The sequence below is a fragment of the Calidris pugnax genome, unplaced genomic scaffold (assembly GCF_001431845.1).
Source record: "Calidris pugnax isolate Ruff unplaced genomic scaffold, ASM143184v1 scaffold11, whole genome shotgun sequence".
NCBI lineage: Eukaryota > Metazoa > Chordata > Aves > Charadriiformes > Scolopacidae > Calidris > Calidris pugnax.
The window spans coordinates 11,397,202-11,420,051 of NW_015090803.1; the positions used below are offsets into that span (position 1 = coordinate 11,397,202).

General features: G+C 42.8%; 1 protein-coding gene across 1 annotated transcript in view; it reads left to right on the top strand.

Moving 5' to 3' along the window:
* Positions 1 to 859: 859 nt before the first annotated feature.
* The window catches only part of DFNA5 (deafness, autosomal dominant 5), a 55,545-nt gene continuing 33,554 nt past the window's right edge, over positions 860 to 22,850 (top strand). Inside the window, 5 exon segments of the mRNA XM_014937637.1 lie at positions 860 to 1,065; positions 3,269 to 3,382; positions 4,192 to 4,341; positions 5,812 to 6,042; positions 7,267 to 7,459. Coding sequence (XP_014793123.1) covers positions 5,832 to 6,042; positions 7,267 to 7,459 — 404 coding nt within the window. The 5' untranslated portion in view covers positions 860 to 1,065; positions 3,269 to 3,382; positions 4,192 to 4,341; positions 5,812 to 5,831.

Sequence of the window (22,850 nt, forward strand, 5' to 3'; positions counted from 1 at the left end):
CTGGGGAAATTAGAAAGGGGTGATGGATTAAAACCTGCTGAAATTAAGTGGAAGTTTTGGGTAACGTACATAGGTAAGAGTGGAATAAATGAATGCTACTTTAGCTATATGCATTGACTGTTACCTCTCACCCAGGGCTGTTCATTTAAGGACCTGCAACTTTCAGCTTCTTTTTGTGCCAAAGCCCATTAAGATCTGGTGACAGGGCACTTATGACTATATCCTGCAGCCTCCAACACTCTCCCTTCAAACCACAACAGAAGTACCTGGCCTGTGGCATGGTTCACTTGAAAAAAGATTTCTTGGATGTTTATTCTCTTGAAAATCTATTCCTTGAGTTTCTGCAGACATCTGTTTCTCACCACATTGGTCCTTTGCCACCATCAACCCACCAAGCTGTTTCATTCTGGTGTCCCACTGCATTCAAAAGGCTGAGATACAGCCACGGTGCTCAGTATTTCATCCTGTAGTTTCTGAACCTGTGGTTCATGCCCCCCACGCTCCATGGACCACATTTCTCATTTTCCACAGTGCTGCTCTTCTTCAAGGTCCCTTGGGCCGGGGACAGAACCTTGGCTTGGAAGCCCCCCTTCTCATCACTGCGCCTTCGCAAGGCCAACAGCACCAACCCTCAAGCCGCGAATCCCCCCTCATGGCAGGATTCTCAACCTCCCTCAGGCAAGGGGCCCGGTGCTGGCAGGCGGAAGGGATGCCGAAAGAGACAGAAATTGCCCCGGGATTTCTCAGGAGGGCCATGGCAGCTGGGCTGGGGCGCTGCCGTGGCCCTGAGGCGGCGGCCCCGCGCGCTAACATGGCGGCAGCGCCTCCGCCCGCTCCCCGGGGCGCCGCCACCGCCGCCCTCCCCGCACAGCCCGGGCACCCGGGCGGGGCTTGAGCTCCCCTCGCCTCGCCATGGCGCCGGCAAGAAGCCCTCAGTCCCTTCAGGGCTTCCACCGGGCTCCTCGCTGAGCTTCGCCCTCGGCTACCTGGCCTCGGGGCGCGGCGCGGCTCGACACACCCCCGCGGGCGGAGCTCGCCGCATCCTCGGGGATCGCCGGGAAAGCCGTGAGTAACGGGAACGGGACGGGGGAGGCGGTAGGGGCCGGGCGAGCCCCGGCCGCCGCCCATCCTCCCTTCCCGGGGGACTGAGCCCCCCGCGCCCCTGCGGCGGAGCGGGGCAGGTGGAGCGGGACCCCGCCGTCCCGCCCGAGCTCGTCACCGCGCTGAGGAGGAGCCGCTGCGGCCGCCGCGCTGCCGGCCGGAGCTCGGCTTTCCTTCCCTGCCTCGCCCCTGCCTTCCCGGCGGGGAGAACAAGGCTGAATATCGTCAGTTTCAGGCGTGGTGGCTCTGAGAGGGTCCTGCGGGGCCGTAGGAGCGTGTGAGGAGGGTCCCCGCCTTGTGTGAGCGCCCCTTCTTTGTCCGCTGAGGACAAGGGCGGCTTTGTCTCCCCTTCACACCCCGGGCCCGGGCCCCGAGTGTGCGGCTGCTGCCCCCGGGCCCTGCCGCCTCCACCTCAGGGCGGCAGCTGCCAGCCTGGGGAAGGGGCGCCGTGTTCCCCCCGGGTGCTTCGAGCCGCTGTGGCGGTGGCAGGTCTTTGGAGGCACCTGCTATAAAGTCCTGGAGGCACAACAGCAGGCTGTGTCCATGGGTAAAATTTATTGGGGGTGTTTTCAGGGACTGTGTGCATTCAAGGACTGAAATTTCTTGCGTGAGCATGGAAAAAATAGAATGGTTTGGGTTGGAAGGGACCTTAAAAGATCATTTAGTTCCAGCACCATGGGACACCTTCTGTTAGATGAGGTTCCTCAAAGCCCCATCCAGCCTGGCCTTGAACCCCTCCAGGGATGGGGCAGCCACAGCTTCTCTGGGCAACCTCTTCCAGTGCCTCACCACCCTCACAGGAAAGAATTTCTTCCTGATACCTAATCTAAATCTCCCCTCTTCCAGTTTAAAACCATTACCCCTTGTCCTATCACTCCACTCCCTGATAAAGAGTCCCTCCCCATCTCTCCTGTAGCCCCTTCAGGCACTGGAAGGGGCTCTAAGGTCTCACTGGAGCCTTCTCTTCTCCAGGCTGAACAACCCCAGCTCCCTCAGCCTGTCCTCACAGCAGAGGTGCTCCAGCCCTCTGATCGTCTTCATGGCCCTCTGCTGGAATCGCTCCAACAACATCCCTGCTAGGCTTTGCATATTAGCTTTTATGGCTGCTTTTTAATTTAGATGGGCTAGAATGGAGGTGAAAATAACTATAAGGTTTTGTAATAAAACACACGTACTGTTTGTCATGGCTTTCACATTTTAGTTGCCTTTCGGCGTAAACTCCCAACTTCATTAGGATTCAAAGGCCATTACCGCTGCTGCACAGCAGAGTTAATGCCCAACAGCTCCTCTGACACCGTGGCTCCTGCATGGTCATCTCTGGCCTTCAGGGCTTGTATTTCCTCACAGCTTGGATTGGCGAGGGGTGTGCTGACATTTGGCAATCCGGTTGTCACCCTCTTCCCAAATTCCCTGTACGCTGGGTAATCTTGTATTAAATAGGAGGAAAAAAAAAAGCTTTTCTGTATTTTTTGTAAAGGTCAGTGTATGTGTATACAGAATGTAAGAAATATTAGGCAACTGTTGAGAAATTGCTTTTTTTGCTGACAAAGGTAAACACTAATTATTCATAAAATGTTTCTTTGTCTGAAGTCGCACTATATTGAATTAGGGACCTGTGATAAAGGAAAGAAGCAGGGGAAGATTTGTTTGCTTAAGTAAACAATGAAGTTGCTGTAAATACCTTTGCTTGATCTCATTCTCCTCTTTACTGAATAATCCTCCCATAGCCCAGGTTCAGGCTATTTTTAAATTTCTCAGTAGGCAAGGAAGGTGGTACTCCTTTTTCTGTTTTCACGCTTAGCTATCCATCTGCAAGAGTGAATTCACTCTGACAGGCTTTTCCTACTACCATCGACACCTTCCCTTTTAATTCTGCCAAACCAAGCACAACTCTAACAAAATTTCTAGAGGAAGAAACTCCAAAGGCAGAGTCTTCTTCATGCTCCGTAACCGTGTCCATAACCGCTCCGTGTCCATTTGGTCGGGATGCCCTCGATCCTGGTAGCTGCATTACCTCCCTGATGTTGGCTAAGGGGAAATGCAATTGCTCTATGTCTTTGTTTTGTGAACTAGTGAAACAAGATAGTTGGGTGCATTTTTTATGTTAAAGGCACTATATCCAAAGAGACATAAACGGGATTTTGGAGAGAGTATTCTTGCTTTGCAGGTACAGCTGCACCAGCAAATATGCTCCCTGCAGAGACATTCCCAGCACAGCCAAGTGTGGGAGACCCTGACGTTGTTGCTTTGAGGCTGAAGACAGTCCCATCTCTGCTGCTTGGTGAGTCTCGGCCATCCTCATGAGCACTCTGTGGTCCTTCCCAGATGTCCCAGTCCAAAGCATAGTGAGTAGGAGTGAACTGTGGAGGAGTGAAGACAAACCACCATGAATTGGAAGTTTTAGAGGATGGTGTTAATGGTTCTTCTCATGAGATTTAGTGAGCATGTAACAATTCCAAATCATAGGAACTGTTGTTTTTTACTATTTTATCTCTTGTAAACTCCTCAGAAATGGGTGGACCTTTTTTTTTTTTGAGACTATACCCATGTGAGTTGATTACATAGAAATGGGATCAGAATGAGTGAGCAGTCATGTAAAGCACAGAGATGTTTGAAGAAGGTTATGCTGAGGAAAAGCTGCTAATGCAGGCAACGAGGATGTTTTTGATGGTCCCCTCCATTACAAATCAGTCATCTGGTTGTGAAGTACACAGTCATGCAAAAAGCAGTCCCAGGGAAAAATAAAACTATTTTTTTTGGCTGCTGGGGGTTGAGTTGTCTGTTTTGAATTATTTTTTTTCTGCTGCAGTGGAGCTGTATTACTTATTCTGTTAAAGTGTTCTCGCTGCGATTAAAGCCGGGGAAATTAAGGAGGAGAAATTTAAGAATGCAGAAAATCAATCTATCTCAGTTGAGAGTTTAGGAAAAGGTCAGAGAACAAGAAAGTCAGTGGAAATATTCCCAGTGCATGTAGGTGGGGCTGTGCTGCAGGTTTGTTGCAGCCACAATTACAATGAGAGTCAGAGTCCCAGAAGACTCTTCAGTAAAATGTTACAAAACTTTGACATTGTTCAAATCCTTTCCATGCAGGTGCTGTTGGGAAACACTCTTTACTTGCTTACATAGAGAACTAAGAGAAGGCTATAGGGATTTCATGAGAAGGTAGATACTTCAACATGAATTGGTAAATGTAATGTAAAATATTATCTGAAATGGGATTTGAGAAAAGCTAATGGAAAGGTAAGTTCCCATATGCAAAAAAAGCACTTTTTTGTTTTTTTCTGTCCTCCAACTGATACTAAAGCATGGGGCCTGTAGTCCAACCACTAATATCTTTATTCAGTTTTCCATTTTCTCTCAATAGTCCTGTGTGCTCACTGCCACATCAGTTTTTGTTTGAAGCCGATTCTAACTTACTCTGGCCAGTATTTGTAAATGACAAATCTAACATCTCTGCAGAGTAAGGCAGGTGATTAACCATGAGCGTGTGGATACCCAATTAAGATATCTTATGATCTTAGTTGACCTTTCTGGTCATTGTCAGCTGGGGGATTCAGAGAAATGCTGCCAACTTAAAAAAAGCTGATTTAATTCTGGAAATATTATTAGATCAAATAACAGAGTTGAAAAAACTCGACAAGATTAGATTTTTTTTAAATGATCAACAATTAGTTTGTTAGAATTGTGTGTTTAGCACTTGTGAATGGTCATTTTTACCATTTCTCTCATGAGTTTAGCCACTTTCCGTTATTGAAAAAGTTCCTTGTAAATACAGCAAAAGGCATTGCTTTGGAAAAAGGAAACCTTACATGATAGGAGTTGCCAATATTTTTTTAATTTAAGATATTTGAACGCTAGAATAACATAATGTATGTAGCTGTTTAGCAGATATAAATAAGAGTTGCAAATAACATATGTTCAATTTAGCTGTAGTTATGCTAATGGAAAATAGAAAATTGGAAAACATTGAAGGTAAAAAGGTTCAGAAAGAAAAATATTAATTGGATCGTTCCAGGGGCGTAATTCAGAAACAAAACTTAGTCACAAAGATGCCAGCACAAATATTTGTTGCTATTTATAGGATTATTTTTACTATCCCTCTGTGTTTACTCGCTATTAAAAAGATCAAGATAATTTGTGTGAATTACCTTATATGGAGTCAGGTGACGTTCTGTGAGGTAATAAAAGAAGGACTCTGTTCTCCTCATCCCTGCCAGTCTCTGCGGGGTGCTCATTAGTAGATGCTTTTTCTTAGAATTTCAGGTAAGTTTTTGAAGATTTTTTTTCCTCCCTAGCAGATTAATTACCTCTTGAGTGTTCCTTGAAGAAACTTTTCAGCTGTAGGTTGGAATATTTATTTTTTCACGCATTTATTTTTTTCTTCGTTATTTGCATGATGATAAATTTCATGCATTATTATTGTAATGTTTAGGCCTTGCATATCATGTTTACAGTGCGTTGTTCTTTGCTTATTCACTGTTGCTTATTTAAAATTTTAACTAAAATTCTTTCATCTGTTATTGTGAAAACCTTTTAACTTTGGGATAAGTGGTATGAACTGTCATGATTCCACCTCAGAGTGGAGAAGATTTGGTGAAAACACTAGCTGTTCCTGCAGTAATACCAATACTATGAATAACTCTTAGAGTGGCAGTGTAAATATTTATACTTTCCAACTGCAGTTGTTGAAAAACACACATATTCTTTCAGGCTTTAATTGATTCCCCAAGATGTTTGCAAAAGCAACAAAGAATTTTGTGAGAGAAACTGACAGCGGAGGTGACCTGATCCCTGTCTCCCACCTGAACGCCTCAGACAAACTGCAGCTTCTGAGCTTAGTCACAAAGAGGAGGAAATTCTGGTGCTGGCAGAAGCCAAAGTATCATTTCTTGACAGTCACCCTGAGTGATGTGCTCACTGAAGACAAACCGATAAAACCAGGTAAAGCCGTACTCGGGCAGCGCTTTTATTGCAGATAAAAAGAGAATACAAAGCCTGATCTTCTCTGCTGTTATTCTCAATCCTGTTACTAGAGGGCTCCTTTCACAAGAATGCTCTGCAGTATTCTCCATCCGTGGAAATGAGATGACTAGATCTTTTCTTATTTTACTATTCATTTAACTAAAAGCAGTAGTAATAAGTGTTTGTTTAAAAAAAAAAAAAAAGGTTTTGCCTGCATAGTCTACTGAAATTGAGTGCTGAAGGTTGTTAAGCCATACAGTCCTGCTGTCTAGTAGCAAGCCACAGGAGCTCCCCGAGAATATTTTTGGGTGATTCCAGTATGAGATAGCATGAAACTATACTGCGCTCTGGGTCAAAAAGCACTGGATAAACAGTTGTCCTGTTGGTGACAGTAGCCCAGGGAATGTGATAGCATGAAACTATACTGCACTCCGGGTCAAAAAGCACTGGATAAACAGTGTCCTGTTGGTGACAGTAGCCCAGGGAATGCTTGCACAGGCAAGGCCAAGCAAGTTTTACGACTGCTTCCTTTCTTCTTGCACAGACTGTTAAAAATGGTCGACCCTTGTACTTCTTTCTTCATCCAGCTGCAACAGTCCTAACCAGGTTTTAGGATTAATGAGCTGGAATCCCATATTTCTGGGCATGCCACAATTCCATCCAGGAAAATAAACAAGTCCCTAAGTTTAGATTTTAATTGTATCTGGCTTGGAAGATTAGCTGATTCTGAGTCAGTTCTTTGGTTTATAGGTGTATAAAATTCAGGGTTGGTTTAAGCCACTTAGATGCTTCCACTGGCTTTCAGTGGGCTTTGGGACAGGCCTGTAATGAGATATGTCAAGATAATGGCAAAATATTAACTCTATTATAGCAGCAGGTCTGCTTTGTAGTTTTCCCTAGTAGCTGAAATAAGTTTCAATCGTTCCTTGTAAATCTTCCATAGTACTTAAGCTCAGCATTTCAATCACCTTATGTTTTTCTAAAATGGCAAACTATAAAAGACAGCAGAGCAAAGATGATGAAAATATGGAGGCAGCAGGAGAAAGAGTTGTAGAGCTGTCAATTTCGTTATTTACATGCTCTATACTGTTCCTTGCCTTCATTAACTTGTCATATTTTCTGTAAGTTTCGTTTTTTCAATCACTTCAGGACTGTTTCAGCCCTTCTCTTCACAGGTTGAAGTTACTTTTATTGCTTTTCTAGTAATTGTGGAGTCTGACTTTGCAAAATACATGGGGAAGTTTGAAGATTTTGTTCAAGGAAGTATTGGAACTTCATTTGGAAACATCAGCCTGGGAGCTGGAGGGAAGAGCTATGTGGAAAACCAGTCCTCGTTTGGAAACCTGAGGAAGCAGGAGATTGACTTGCAGCAGCTTATGAAAGACGTCAAGGACAGGTACGTTTTTAATGTGGGCATTGTAATGGCCTGGAAAGATTTCTGAGCGGAAAGATTTGGGCCAGCTGTGGTCACTGAACAATTGTTTCTGTCGTGTTACCATAGTTTGAGAATTATTTTTATTGTAAACTCTTATTTTCAGGTGCTAAATCATATATGCCAAAATGAAAATGTCCAGATTTTAAGAGCTTGGTCAAACCTTTCACTTTTCATTTTAAGAACATCTCTTTGCAGTTTCATCTTATGTATTTGCATTAATTACTATGTGAAACAAGGGTCAAATCCTTCTTTGAGGGACTGTACTGAGGTGACAGTCTGGGGGGGGAAAAAAAAGGGATTAGTTTCTCTGTGTTACTGAGGCAAATTCTATGAAAACTGAATTCAGAATTACCATACTTTATATTTTTTGTGTGTGTGTGAGCAACTGTGCTAGAAAATTGGATTATTTGAAGTTGAAGTAGTAGTAAAGGTGAGCAAGCATAATCAATGCATGTTCTAGTAGTTGAACAAAACATAGTTTATTGCTCGCTGTTACATGCTGTTCTAACTGGGAGGAAACCCCCAGATTTTTCTGAACTATAATCTTAAAACCAAAACCTACCTGGCAACCAGCTGATGAGTCAGGGGTCTACTGTGTGTTGCTGAGGGACCTACTCAGGGGAGATCAGGGTGGTTCGTTGGTGACAGCACTGCACCCTAAATCTCTAGGAGGAGGTGTAATAAATTTTAATAGCCTTTGCTGATGCTCTGGAGATAAAGTTGATAGGTTTTTGTTATCAGTGGAAAAGTTATCAGAAGCAGTATAAATCTTTAGATACACTGGTGTTCTAGAAATAATCAATTCTCCATTTTCGCGGGAACAAATGGCTGCTATTTTTATCATGAGCATTCACAAATCAACAAACTTATTCCAATAAAGCACCTTGCTATCTTTGTACTTAAATATCTTATTAAAAGCAGAAAATACTGGGCTAAATATGGAATATAGAAAATACTGGCCCCTAAAATTAGTATGCATGTAGTATCAGAAAAATAGTGTCAATCAAGATTTAAAATTTTGTTTCTAACACTAGGCAAGAGTCCTACAGAAAACCAAACTAGAGTAACTTCTGCTTAGATCAGGAAGCTTTTCCTTAGTTTTCTGCAGTAAGTTAACTACTCGTTTAAAACAAATAATTCTCCTATAGCAAATCAAATTTACTTCAGCGCAGGTTATAATCCTGAATGTAACTAAATACTTAAAAATATATTGTCCACTTTTGAGTGTGGAAAAGCAGTAGCTCTACACTGATCTGAATATAACTGTAAATGAGGTTAATGTGTGTGCCCCTTTATACAAGGAGCTAATTCTTAGATGCTCATAGCTTATTAAGGCTTATGATGCAAAGTGTAGAATTGATATCCAGTCCATCTGGCTTCTGCCAGGTCACTGAAAATTATGAGGAAAACAGAATTTTTATTTTAATAATAATAATGCCGAGGCTCACTGGAAATTGTGACAGTCCCTTACAAATAAAATTCCAGTTACTCATTCGTAAGTATTCTATGATTTATGATAGATTGTGTCCAAGCTTCTAGCTTTTGTCTCATCCATGGAGCAGTGTGTGGAATTAGGAATTCAGCAGTTGGGAGTGCTGGGGCCTACAAGTTACTGGGTTTTGGATACCAAGCTTTGTGGTAGTAAGAGGACGTTTACTCCTCAGTCCTTGTGAGATGAGAGTCAGCAAAGTGTTCTTGATTTCATCTAATGACATACGTTGGTTGTGCTTGTTTGATCAATTATGGTTTCATTTATTATTTCTACATATATAGCCTAATTAAGTTCCATTTTAAAATGTTGTTCTTGTGTTAGGCTGTTCAAGTCAAAGTTGCAGATAAATAGCAGAAAGCAAACAAACAAAAAAAGTCAAAGCTGATGTGCCTTCTGAACTAAGTCATTTGAGTCTTCAAGGTTCCACAAGCTGGAAGTGCTGAGTGGCAGCAAATCGGTTTCCTGTCACTTCTTATGTGAACCTTCTCAAGGAGAATCCTACTGATCTTTTAATTAGATTCCAGATGCCACACGGGCTCTCCTTTTCTGAAAAGGGATGACAGCTGAAGGATGCGGGGTGAGATCCTTCCTGATTTGGAGAAGGAATGATATTGGAAATGCAGAACACACGTATTAACGTAATAAGCAATACAAAAAATCAATTAAATGATACTTTTAGGTGTATAAACAGCATAGTTTATTTTATATTATCCTTGCTTTTTGTATCGCATCGCACTTGCTAATTCACAGAGCAGTGTAACATACTGGTTTCAGGTCAGAGTCCTGTGCCTTTAACTCGGTGGCATTGCTACGGATTTAAGAGTATATTCCATCTTCTATTTTAAGGCTTTCAATACTGTCTGCCATAAGATCCTGAGAGAGAAGCTGCTGAATTATGGGCTGCATGAGCAGACAGTGAGGTGGATTGAAAACTGGCTGAATGGCTGGGCCCAGAGGGTACAAAGTCTAGTTAGAGGCCAGTGACTAGTGGTGTACCCCAGGAGACAATACTGGGTGCAGTCGTGTTTAACATCTTCATTATTCATCTGGGGGATGGGGTTGATGAGTGTACCCTCAGCAATTTTGCTGATGACACAAAACTGGGAGGAGTGGCTGATAACACCCAGAAGGTTGTGTTGCCATCCAGAGGGGACTCAACAGGCTGGGCTGGTGGGAACCTCATGCAGTTCAACGGGAAGAAGAAAGTTCTGCATGTGAAGCAACCCCAGGTACCGGTGTGTGGTGGGAGCTGACTGGTTGGAAGGCTGGTTTGCAGAAAAGGACCTGGACATCCTGGTGGACACCAAGTTGGACATGAGCCAGCAATGCATCCTTGCTGCAAAGAAGGCTGCTGGTCTCCTAGGCTGCGTGAGGAGGAGTGTGCTGGCAGGTTGGGGGAGGTGATCCTTCACCTCTGCTCAGCACTGGTGAGGCCACACCTGGAGTAATGTGTCCAGTTCTGGGCTCCCCAGTTACAGGGGAGAGATGGACATACTGGAGAGAGTCCAGTGAAAGGCCAGGAAGATGATGAAGCAACTGGAGCACCTCACATTTGAGGAAAGGCTGAGAGACCTGAGAAGAGAAGGCTTAGGGGGTGATCTTATTACTGTATAGAAATACCTGAAGGACGAATTCAAAGAGGACTGAGTCAGGCTCTTTCAGTGGTGCCCAGTGACAGAACAAGAAGCAATGGCCACAGACTGAAACACAGGAGGCTCTTTCTGAACATTGGGAAATGCTTTTTCACTGTGAGGATGACTGAGGACTGGTAGAGGTTGCCCAGAAAGGTTGTGGAGTCTCCATCCTTGGAGACATGATCCTGGGCAGTCTTCTCTAGATGGCCCTGCTTGAGCAGGGAGGTTAGACTAGATGACCTTCCAACCTCAGTTGTTCTGTATTCTCCCCTCCAGTGAAAAGGATTGTGAGGAGGTTATAATCTCTGGTTCCCATGGATTAACAAATTAACTTGTTTGTTTTTCCTGTTTCACTAAGTTGTGTAAGGTGAATGAAATAGAAGTCCTGAGAGGACAGTGACAGCATAGAGAAAGAAACAGGACCAAGTGGCAGCAGTCAGTCAGTCCCCATCAGCTGCAGAAAGGTTTGCCTGTCACACTTCATCATTTCATGTAAGTGATTCCTAACCCTATGATTAGCATATTAGAAAAACAGGCTAAGTGTTATTAGTGGTGTGCTCTAGCACAATTGAAAGATATTTTTATATTATTGCATATTGCACTTTAAATATGCACTTTCATTGACTCAATTATTGTCCACACTGAGACAAAAACAGTGCCTGTTCCTAATCAGAGTACGGTGGAAACTCAGACCATTTTGTTATTTGTTCTTTACAACTCCTTGGGCACTTATGCATTATGATGAGAAAACCATTCATTTTTCTACCAAAGGTGCTACATAAGAAGTCACAGAATGTTATGAGACAGGATTGAATAAAATCAATTGTGTGTGTCTGTGACTTAAAAAATAAGGAGGATGCCAAATAGAAAATAGAGGAACTATCTGTCACTTGCATTCTTGGGGAAGGTGTTCTATGAAGTACTTGTCAGGGTATTCTGTAGGGAAAATTGTGACATGCTATCAATAAGCTGACTATAGCAGATACTGCGTTGCAGAATGACTGTAAGAAGTAGGTCAGAGAGGTTATATTTGAAATGGATTAACAAAAGAAATAGTACACACCTGTGCTTGGTGGAAAGTGTCAGCGTGAGGTCTGGTGTGTTTTACTCCATGGCACTCCGTCTAGAGGTCTTTACTGGAGAAAGAACAAAGCTGGATGAAGACCCTCACTGTGCAGCAAGCAGCATTTGTATGGAAAGCATTAACTGTTAAGCATTATAAATGAAGTGGAGACGACTGAACAAGCTGATGAGTTCTGGCTGTGCAGTGAGAGATGTTTTGTAATTAGTCATGGGGATGTTATGGAAGAAGTTTCATTTGGGTGAGGCTGAGAGTGGGCCACCTGTGTCTCTGCAGCTGGGAGAGGAGGTGTCTTGAGGTGACATTTCCCTGTGCAGGGCTGAAAAGGTTTTTTCACTTGTGGGTGGTTTGGACTAGTGAAATCTTGTGCAGGCAGGCAACAGTGCTGACTTCAGTGTGAGGATGGAGAGTACTCAGAGCAGTAACCATTCTTTTTGGTATTCCTGGTAAATTGGCAGGTACCTTGCTTTGAGAATTTGTAGGCTTGGGTTACTGAGAAGACTGGAGAGGATTTGATGGAAATATGGTCCTAGCCCCCCTCCTTTGTGGACAGTCCAGTTGGGGATTCTGCACCTTAAGAACAGACATTCAGTCTCAGCTGTGGGGTTTGGAGTTGGCTCCTGCTCTCTCCCTTCTTTTCTCTACTGCTTTCCTCATGCAAGAAGAAAAAGGTTGAATAAAAATGAGGGAAGCCTTCGCATTACCGGAGAGTGGGAGTGTTTAATCCAACTTAATGTGTAGAGAGCGAAACCAAAACTCAGATTCATTTCTACTCATATTTGACCTGTAGAGCTCCCAGCATAGTAAATCATTGACCTCAGGAAGGTTATTTACACAGAACAAACAACCAAACAAAGCCCCACATCTTTTAAGTGATCTTTATTTATACAGACTCATACCCTGCGTGTTGATAATGGGACTTAGCAAAGCAGCATCTCATTGTATTATACATAGTGTTTGTTACTCTTGAGTACTTCAGCTCGGATTGTCACGGTGGGAAGGAGTAGTGTGACGTAGTGCGGGTCACACAAGATTGATGAGGGCTCTTGTACAATAGATGGTGAAAGAGATGGTGAGAGTGATAGCTGTAGAACAGGAGGAAAAGCTCTGAAACTATACCTGTAAAATCCTAAAAAATAATAATAAAGAAAATACAGTGCAATTCATGTGTCTGCATGCAATCTCAGGGATTTAGCTCCCTTCATTCAGAGATCTTCTTGATATTCAGAGTGTTACACTAGCAAATGCTCTTGCAAAAATACAGTCACAAATGCAGCAGCCATTGCCCTGCAATACTTTAAGCCCTGCTTTGATTGTCAGACTTTAACCCTGTTGCATTTTGCTTTTGATAGCTGCTTTCAGTGATAATTTAGATAAGGTGGGTATTTGCTTACCTCATGTTGTCTCCTGTTTGAATCGCTGGAATAGCAGAATGTTTTGCCTTCCCCAGACTGTGCCCCACTGATAACCTGGGATGTGTCTACACGCAACCCTAGAGTCTAAGGGGTTTTATGATGGATAATTCAGTGCCAAAAGTCTAGAGGAGAGGATTTAACTGTGTTGTCTTGAAAGAAGAGGTATTTGTGACTGTTAATAAGGGTATGTGTTACAAAGCTCTGAATCTGGTGGGATTTACTCACCAAACTTCATGGGAAGAGAAGAGCATTTCTGCCAGCCTTACAGCTGAACGTGTCCCACTGAAGTCACTCAAGTCGTGATGCTGAGGCCATGGCCATGTCTCTGCCACACAGGTCCCCAGGCTGGCTCCAAGGCAGGGTGCTGGTGGCAGCGCTGCTTCAGGGACCGAAGCTGGTGGCTCTGTGTCCCCATGGTGGTGGTGGTGTCGCTCTGTAGCCTCTGGGCTGGGGCAGCTCATCCAATGCTGTCTCAGAAATTTCTTCACTGCACTTCTTTGCATGTTTACCTGTATCTTTCTCGGTCTGCTGGTAGTTCTGCATCTGAACCTCAAAGCCAAGAGCATGAGGGGGTCTGAACCAGTACCCCCTCAGGCAGAACATGGCAAGAGTAGATGGAAGAAAAAGTCTCTTTATTTCGGTCATTCATTTGTATAGAGTTAAATCATGCTCTGTGTGCTTCTTATGTTAACGCTCATTTAGAAATAGCAAATCTCTATTTAATCTGCATTTTTCTACCTTTGATTGTTTTGTTTCTTTTGCTCTGGCTTATGGGGATATCTGGAGAGTTTGTCATCCTCTAAAGCAGGCAAAAAATACATCGTGTGAAAGCAAATGACAAATTGCTTTTGTACTTCTTCATTGTATTTTTTCCCCTGTGGCTGCTTAGGTCGAATGTTAAAATTGCAAGTTCTTAGTGCATTAATTTGTATTTTCAAGATGCTTAGCACACCTCTTCAGAATCATAAATAATTATTGTGAAGTATGTGATGTGCTTGATGGTCTGTTATTGTAGTAACTAATAGCTGTGGTTTGGCAGACACTTCTGAGAGCAGTGGTGTTTGGGATTGTTTGACATTTCTTCACTTTTTCCTTAATCCAAAGATTCATTGTGTTCCAAGCATAAAGCATGGTTTTGCACCAAAAAAAAAAAAAGTTATATTAATAATCTGAGGAATGTTTGGGGGTACTTTTCCAGTGGCTGCTGCATTGCTTCGGAGGTATTTTTCTTTCCCTTGTTTAAGCAATCAACTTTAAGGTTTTCAGACAGTCCATTCCAACTGATTGAACTTTAAGCATGTAACTCTCCAAAGATCAAAAATTGCCTCAGGATATTTTTAATTTAATAAAGAAGCAAGCTGACTTCAGACTTACACAGACCGCATAAATCCAAACCCCCAGAATCTAATAAATCTAAAACTTTTTAATTAAAAGTGGAGATATCTTGATTTAAATAAAGCGGAGTCAGACGTGTCTTTCTGTCATATTTTTGGGGAATTGCCATTTAGCCCCATGAATAGCCATTTACAGTAAAAAGGAGGAAAGACTGAATAACTTGAGCCAGGGATAGCAGTCTTTTAATCTTCCAACTGTCTTGCTAGAGATATCTCTTCATAGAAAATATGACATCTCATCTGAGAACCTCCAGTGAGTATTTTGCAAAAAGTATAATGTAATTGACACCTTATAATCAATTAAATGCAGTTAAGAAGTTGCTTTAACCATTGCCAGTAAGTCTGTTAGCACCTTGAAGACAAGGTAGTGAATTTTGTCATCTTTTCTTAGTTATTGTTCCTGGGAGTTCACTATCCTTCATCTGCTCATTCTAGGAAGACTCTAACTTTAGAAATATCTCCAGCAGGATTTAAACTCATGCTGAATGACGTTGTGGAGTAGGGATGACTTGTTAAGTTGGAGGAATGAGCTAGAGATTGGAGGTCAGTTAGTTTTTGACTGTGGCAGGTCTTGGTCATTAATTGTAAATTGTGAGGTTATACTGATGAATAACACAGGAGTTCATAGCTGGTGGGTTTTTTCAGTAATCTTCTCCATTCCCAAATCCATGAAATCTTTTCTGTATTTTCTCATCCAGCCCTTTGAAGAACTTGGTCAGTGCTGATCCTACTCAGCCAGTTCAGGGTTTAAGGGAATACTGGAACTGATCCATGGTGAGCTGTGAGGGTTGGCATTGAAGTGTCACTCTCTCTGTGTTCATCCCTCAAGGGGAAATTCTGGTTACACAGAATTTGACAGCAGCATGTCAGGGCACCCCTTGGCCTGCACATGGGCCTTCAAAGGCCAAACCTGTGTTCCTGTGTTGGTCACCTCAAGCTGTCATTGTCCATTGCTGAACATCAGCACGTGGGTGCAAAGGATCCCATGTAACCTCCCCTATTGAGAAGTGCCTGATGGCGTACCTGCAGGTAGAAGGACGCACAAAGACAGGGGTGACAGGACTGAATGGTGACAAGGAGGTAAATGAGACTGAGTTTGGCCAGAAAGTAGTAACGATGAACTGTGGGAAGGAGGGGACACTGAGGCTGGGAGCGGTGAAGAGCTGGTCTCATCTTAGGGTAGAAGGTAGCACAGAAGTCACGTGAAGAAGGGCTGGAGAGCTGGTGGGCTGTGGGACAAAGCTGAGATGAATGAGAAGCGGGGGGAAAGAAATGGAACTTGATCTGGTCAGGCAAGACAGAGAAAACCAAGAGGAAGAGTGGGGTTTTTTTTACAAAGAAACTAAGCAGACTGGAAGATTGCTTGTTATATATTTCCTAACTTCCAGTAGCTTGACTGGAGATGAGGAGAGGGTTCTTCACTGTGAGGGTGGTGGAGCACTGGAACAGGTTGCCCAGGGAGGTGGTTGAGGCCCCATCCCTGGAGATATTCAAGGAGAGGCTCGACGAGGCCCTGGGCAACCTGGTCTAGTTGGGGGTGTCCCTGCTGACTGCGGGGAGGTCAGACTAGATGACCTTTGGAGGTCCCTTCCGGCCTGGGCAATTCTATGATTCTATAACTGCAACTTCACTTTCTAAGCTGAGCTTTGTGATGTGTGGATGCTACAGTTATATTACGTGCTTATTATGTATTATGCTATTATAGGTATCTCCAGTGTGTGTATGTGCATAATACATGCAGCAGTGTGCCAGGCTGCAGGGAGTTCCTAATGCAGACCCTGAGCGCAGGTCTTCTGTTTGTACTCCCTAGTAACTTTTTTGGTTGAAATTATTCTTTTGGGTAAAGACTGCAAGATGTGACCCATTGACCGACTGACACTTTGTGCTGACGTGAGACTCTGGAGAGTTGGCTGGTGTCCCCTGCCACGGCTGTGTTAATGTCACTGTGAGTTCATGGTAGCAGAGGACTCAGTCCAGTGCCCAAGAACCTGGCTGGCTGTTTTCGTATTGTGCTGGAAGCTTAAAGTTTTTTTGTTTCCCCTTGCTTTTTTCGCTCAGAAAGTAGCCAGATAACTGCCATTTTTGCTCAGAGTAAGGAATCAAGAATTCAATACGTGTGTTGGGGCTTACTGTGGAATACAGATATTTACAGCTATGCTTGCACAGGCAAGGCCAAGCAAGTTTTACGACTGCTTCCTTTCTTCTTGCACAGACTGTTAAAAATGGTCGACCCTTGTACTTCTTTCTTCATCCAGCTGCAACAGTCCTAACCAGGTTTTAGGATTAATGAGCTGGAATCCCATATTTCTGGGCATGCCACAATTCCATCCAGGAAAATAAACAAGTCCCTAAGTTAAGTTTAGATTTTAATTGTATCTGGCTTAGAAGATTAGCTGATTCTGAGTCAGTTCTTTGGTTTATAGGTGTATAAAATTCAGGGTTGGTTTAAGCCACTTAGATGCTTCCATTGGCTTTCAGTGGGCTTTGGGACAGGCCTGTAATGAGATATGTCAAGATAATGGCAAAATATTAACTCTATTATAGCAGCAGGTCTGCTTTGTAGTTTTCCCTAGTAGCTGAAGTAAGTTTCAGTCATTCCTTGTAAATCTTCCGTAGTACTTAAGCTCAGCATTTCAATCACCTTATGTTTTTCTAAAATGGCAAACTATAAAAGACAGCAGAGCAAAGGTGATGAAAATATGGAGGAAGCAGGAGAAAGAGTTGTAGAGCTGTCAATTTCGTTATTTACATGCTCTATACTGTTCCTTGCCTTCATTAACTTGTCATATTTTCTGTAAGTTTCGTTTTTTCAATCACTTCAGGGCTGTTTCAGCCCTTCTCTTCACAGGTTGAAGTTACTTTTATTGCTTTTCTAGTAATTGTGGAGTCTGACTTTGCAAAATACATGGGGAAGTTTGAAGATTTTGTTCAAGGAAGTATTGGGACTTCATTTGGAAACATCAGCCTGGGAGCTGGAGGGAAGAGCTATGTGGAAAACCAGTCCTCGTTTGGAAACCTGAGGAAGCAGGAGATTGACTTGCAGCAGCTTATGAAAGACGTCAAGGACAGGTACGTTTTTAATGTGGGCATTGTAATGGCCTGGAAAGATTTCTGAGCTGAAAGACTTGGGCCAGCTGTGGTCACTGAACAATTGTTTCTGTCGTGTTGCCGTAGTTTGAGAATTATTTTTATTGTAAACTCTTATTTTCAGGTGCTAAATCATATATGCCAAAATGAAAATGTCCAGATTTTAAGAGCTTGGTCAAACCTTTCGCTTTTCATTTTAAGAACATCTCTTTGCAGTTTCATCTTATGTATTTGCATTAATTACTATGTGAAACAAGGGTCAAATCCTTCTTTGAGGGACTGTACTGAGGTGACAGTCTGGGGGGGAAAAAAAAGGGATTAGTTTCTCTGTGTTACTGAGGCAAATTCTATGAAAACTGAATTCAGAATTACCATACTTTATATTTTTTGTGTGTGTGTGAGCAACTGTGCTAGAAAATTGGATTATTTGAAGTTGAAGTAGTAGTAAAGGTGAGCAAGCATAATCAATGCATGTTCTAGTAGTTGAACAAAACATAGTTTATTGCTCGCTGTTACATGCTGTTCTAACTGGGAGGAAACCCCCAGATTTTTCTGAACTATAATCTTAAAACCAAAACCTACCTGGCAACCAGCTGATGAGTCAGGGGTCTACTGTGTGTTGCTGAGGGACCTACTCAGGGGAGATCAGGGTGGTTCGTTGGTGACAGCACTGCACCCTAAATCTCTAGGAGGAGGTGTAATAAATTTTAATAGCCTTTGCTGATGCTCTGGAGATAAAGTTGATAGGTTTTTGTTATCAGTGGAAAAGTTATCAGAAGCAGTATAAATCTTTAGATACACTGGTGTTCTAGAAATAATCAATTCTCCATTTTCGCGGGAACAAATGGCTGCTATTTTTATCATGAGCATTCACAAATCAACAAACTTATTCCAATAAAGCACCTTGCTATCTTTGTACTTAAATATCTTATTAAAAGCAGAAAATACTGGGCTAAATATGGAATATAGAAAATACTGGCCCCTAAAATTAGTATGCATGTAGTATCAGAAAAATAGTGTCAATCAAGATTTAAAATTTTGTTTCTAACACTAGGCAAGAGTCCTACAGAAAACCAAACTAGAGTAACTTCTGCTTAGATCAGGAAGCTTTTCCTTAGTTTTCTGCAGTAAGTTAACTACTCGTTTAAAACAAATAATTCTCCTATAGCAAATCAAATTTACTTCAGCGCAGGTTATAATCCTGAATGTAACTAAATACTTAAAAATATATTGTCCACTTTTGAGTGTGGAAAAGCAGTAGCTCTACACTGATCTGAATATAACTGTAAATGAGGTTAATGTGTGTGCCCCTTTATACAAGGAGCTAATTCTTAGATGCTCATAGCTTATTAAGGCTTATGATGCAAAGTGTAGAATTGATATCCAGTCCATCTGGCTTCTGCCAGGTCACTGAAAATTATGAGGAAAACAGAATTTTTATTTTAATAATAATAATGCCGAGGCTCACTGGAAATTGTGACAGTCCCTTACAAATAAAATTCCAGTTACTCATTCGTAAGTATTCTATGATTTATGATAGATTGTGTCCAAGCTTCTAGCTTTTGTCTCATCCATGGAGCAGTGTGTGGAATTAGGAATTCAGCAGTTGGGAGTGCTGGGGCCTACAAGTTACTGGGTTTTGGATACCAAGCTTTGTGGTAGTAAGAGGACGTTTACTCCTCAGTCCTTGTGAGATGAGAGTCAGCAAAGTGTTCTTGATTTCATCTAATGACATACGTTGGTTGTGCTTGTTTGATCAATTATGGTTTCATTTATTATTTCTACATATATAGCCTAATTAAGTTCCATTTTAAAATGTTGTTCTTGTGTTAGGCTGTTCAAGTCAAAGTTGCAGATAAATAGCAGAAAGCAAACAAACAAAAAAAGTCAAAGCTGATGTGCCTTCTGAACTAAGTCATGTGAGTCTTCAAGGTTCCACAAGCTGGAAGTGCTGAGTGGCAGCAAATCGGTTTCCTGTCACTTCTTATGTGAACCTTCTCAAGGAGAATCCTACTGATCTTTTAATTAGATTCCAGATGCCACACGGGCTCTCCTTTTCTGAAAAGGGATGACAGCTGAAGGATGCGGGGTGAGATCCTTCCTGATTTGGAGAAGGAATGATATTGGAAATGCAGAACACACGTATTAACGTAATAAGCAATACAAAAAATCAATTAAATGATACTTTTAGGTGTATAAACAGCATAGTTTATTTTATATTATCCTTGCTTTTTGTATCACATCGCACTTGCTAATTCACAGAGCAGTGTAACATACTGGTTTCAGGTCAGAGTCCTGTGCCTTTAACTCGGTGGCATTGCTACGGATTTAAGAGTATATTCCATCTTCTATTTTAAGGCTTTCAATACTGTCTGCCATAAGATCCTGAGAGAGAAGCTGCTGAATTATGGGCTGCATGAGCAGACAGTGAGGTGGATTGAAAACTGGCTGAATGGCTGGGCCCAGAGGGTACAAAGTCTAGTTAGAGGCCAGTGACTAGTGGTGTACCCCAGGAGACAATACTGGGTGCAGTCGTGTTTAACATCTTCATTATTCATCTGGGGGATGGGGTTGATGAGTGTACCCTCAGCAATTTTGCTGATGACACAAAACTGGGAGGAGTGGCTGATAACACCCAGAAGGTTGTGTTGCCATCCAGAGGGGACTCAACAGGCTGGGCTGGTGGGAACCTCATGCAGTTCAACGGGAAGAAGAAAGTTCTGCATGTGAAGCAACCCCAGGTACCGGTGTGTGGTGGGAGCTGACTGGTTGGAAGGCTGGTTTGCAGAAAAGGACCTGGACATCCTGGTGGACACCAAGTTGGACATGAGCCAGCAATGCATCCTTGCTGCAAAGAAGGCTGCTGGTCTCCTAGGCTGCGTGAGGAGGAGTGTGCTGGCAGGTTGGGGGAGGTGATCCTTCACCTCTGCTCAGCACTGGTGAGGCCACACCTGGAGTAATGTGTCCAGTTCTGGGCTCCCCAGTTACAGGGGAGAGATGGACATACTGGAGAGAGTCCAGTGAAAGGCCAGGAAGATGATGAAGCAACTGGAGCACCTCACATTTGAGGAAAGGCTGAGAGACCTGAGAAGAGAAGGCTTAGGGGGTGATCTTATTACTGTATAGAAATACCTGAAGGACGAATTCAAAGAGGACTGAGTCAGGCTCTTTCAGTGGTGCCCAGTGACAGAACAAGAAGCAATGGCCACAGACTGAAACACAGGAGGCTCTTTCTGAACATTGGGAAATGCTTTTTCACTGTGAGGATGACTGAGGACTGGTAGAGGTTGCCCAGAAAGGTTGTGGAGTCTCCATCCTTGGAGACATGATCCTGGGCAGTCTTCTCTAGATGGCCCTGCTTGAGCAGGGAGGTTAGACTAGATGACCTTCCAACCTCAGTTGTTCTGTATTCTCCCCTCCAGTGAAAAGGATTGTGAGGAGGTTATAATCTCTGGTTCCCATGGATTAACAAATTAACTTGTTTGTTTTTCCTGTTTCACTAAGTTGTGTAAGGTGAATGAAATAGAAGTCCTGAGAGGACAGTGACAGCATAGAGAAAGAAACAGGACCAAGTGGCAGCAGTCAGTCAGTCCCCATCAGCTGCAGAAAGGTTTGCCTGTCACACTTCATCATTTCATGTAAGTGATTCCTAACCCTATGATTAGCATATTAGAAAAACAGGCTAAGTGTTATTAGTGGTGTGCTCTAGCACAATTGAAAGATATTTTTATATTATTGCATATTGCACTTTAAATATGCACTTTCATTGACTCAATTATTGTCCACACTGAGACAAAAACAGTGCCTGTTCCTAATCAGAGTACGGTGGAAACTCAGACCATTTTGTTATTTGTTCTTTACAACTCCTTGGGCACTTATGCATTATGATGAGAAAACCATTCATTTTTCTACCAAAGGTGCTACATAAGAAGTCACAGAATGTTATGAGACAGGATTGAATAAAATCAATTGTGTGTGTCTGTGACTTAAAAAATAAGGAGGATGCCAAATAGAAAATAGAGGAACTATCTGTCACTTGCATTCTTGGGGAAGGTGTTCTATGAAGTACTTGTCAGGGTATTCTGTAGGGAAAATTGTGACATGCTATCAATAAGCTGACTATAGCAGATACTGCGTTGCAGAATGACTGTAAGAAGTAGGTCAGAGAGGTTATATTTGAAATGGATTAACAAAAGAAATAGTACACACCTGTGCTTGGTGGAAAGTGTCAGCGTGAGGTCTGGTGTGTTTTACTCCATGGCACTCCGTCTAGAGGTCTTTACTGGAGAAAGAACAAAGCTGGATGAAGACCCTCACTGTGCAGCAAGCAGCATTTGTATGGAAAGCATTAACTGTTAAGCATTATAAATGAAGTGGAGACGACTGAACAAGCTGATGAGTTCTGGCTGTGCAGTGAGAGATGTTTTGTAATTAGTCATGGGGATGTTATGGAAGAAGTTTCATTTGGGTGAGGCTGAGAGTGGGCCACCTGTGTCTCTGCAGCTGGGAGAGGAGGTGTCTTGAGGTGACATTTCCCTGTGCAGGGCTGAAAAGGTTTTTTCACTTGTGGGTGGTTTGGACTAGTGAAATCTTGTGCAGGCAGGCAACAGTGCTGACTTCAGTGTGAGGATGGAGAGTACTCAGAGCAGTAACCATTCTTTTTGGTATTCCTGGTAAATTGGCAGGTACCTTGCTTTGAGAATTTGTAGGCTTGGGTTACTGAGAAGACTGGAGAGGATTTGATGGAAATATGGTCCTAGCCCCCCTCCTTTGTGGACAGTCCAGTTGGGGATTCTGCACCTTAAGAACAGACATTCAGTCTCAGCTGTGGGGTTTGGAGTTGGCTCCTGCTCTCTCCCTTCTTTTCTCTACTGCTTTCCTCATGCAAGAAGAAAAAGGTTGAATAAAAATGAGGGAAGCCTTCGCATTACCGGAGAGTGGGAGTGTTTAATCCAACTTAATGTGTAGAGAGCGAAACCAAAACTCAGATTCATTTCTACTCATATTTGACCTGTAGAGCTCCCAGCATAGTAAATCATTGACCTCAGGAAGGTTATTTACACAGAACAAACAACCAAACAAAGCCCCACATCTTTTAAGTGATCTTTATTTATACAGACTCATACCCTGCGTGTTGATAATGGGACTTAGCAAAGCAGCATCTCATTGTATTATACATAGTGTTTGTTACTCTTGAGTACTTCAGCTCGGATTGTCACGGTGGGAAGGAGTAGTGTGACGTAGTGCGG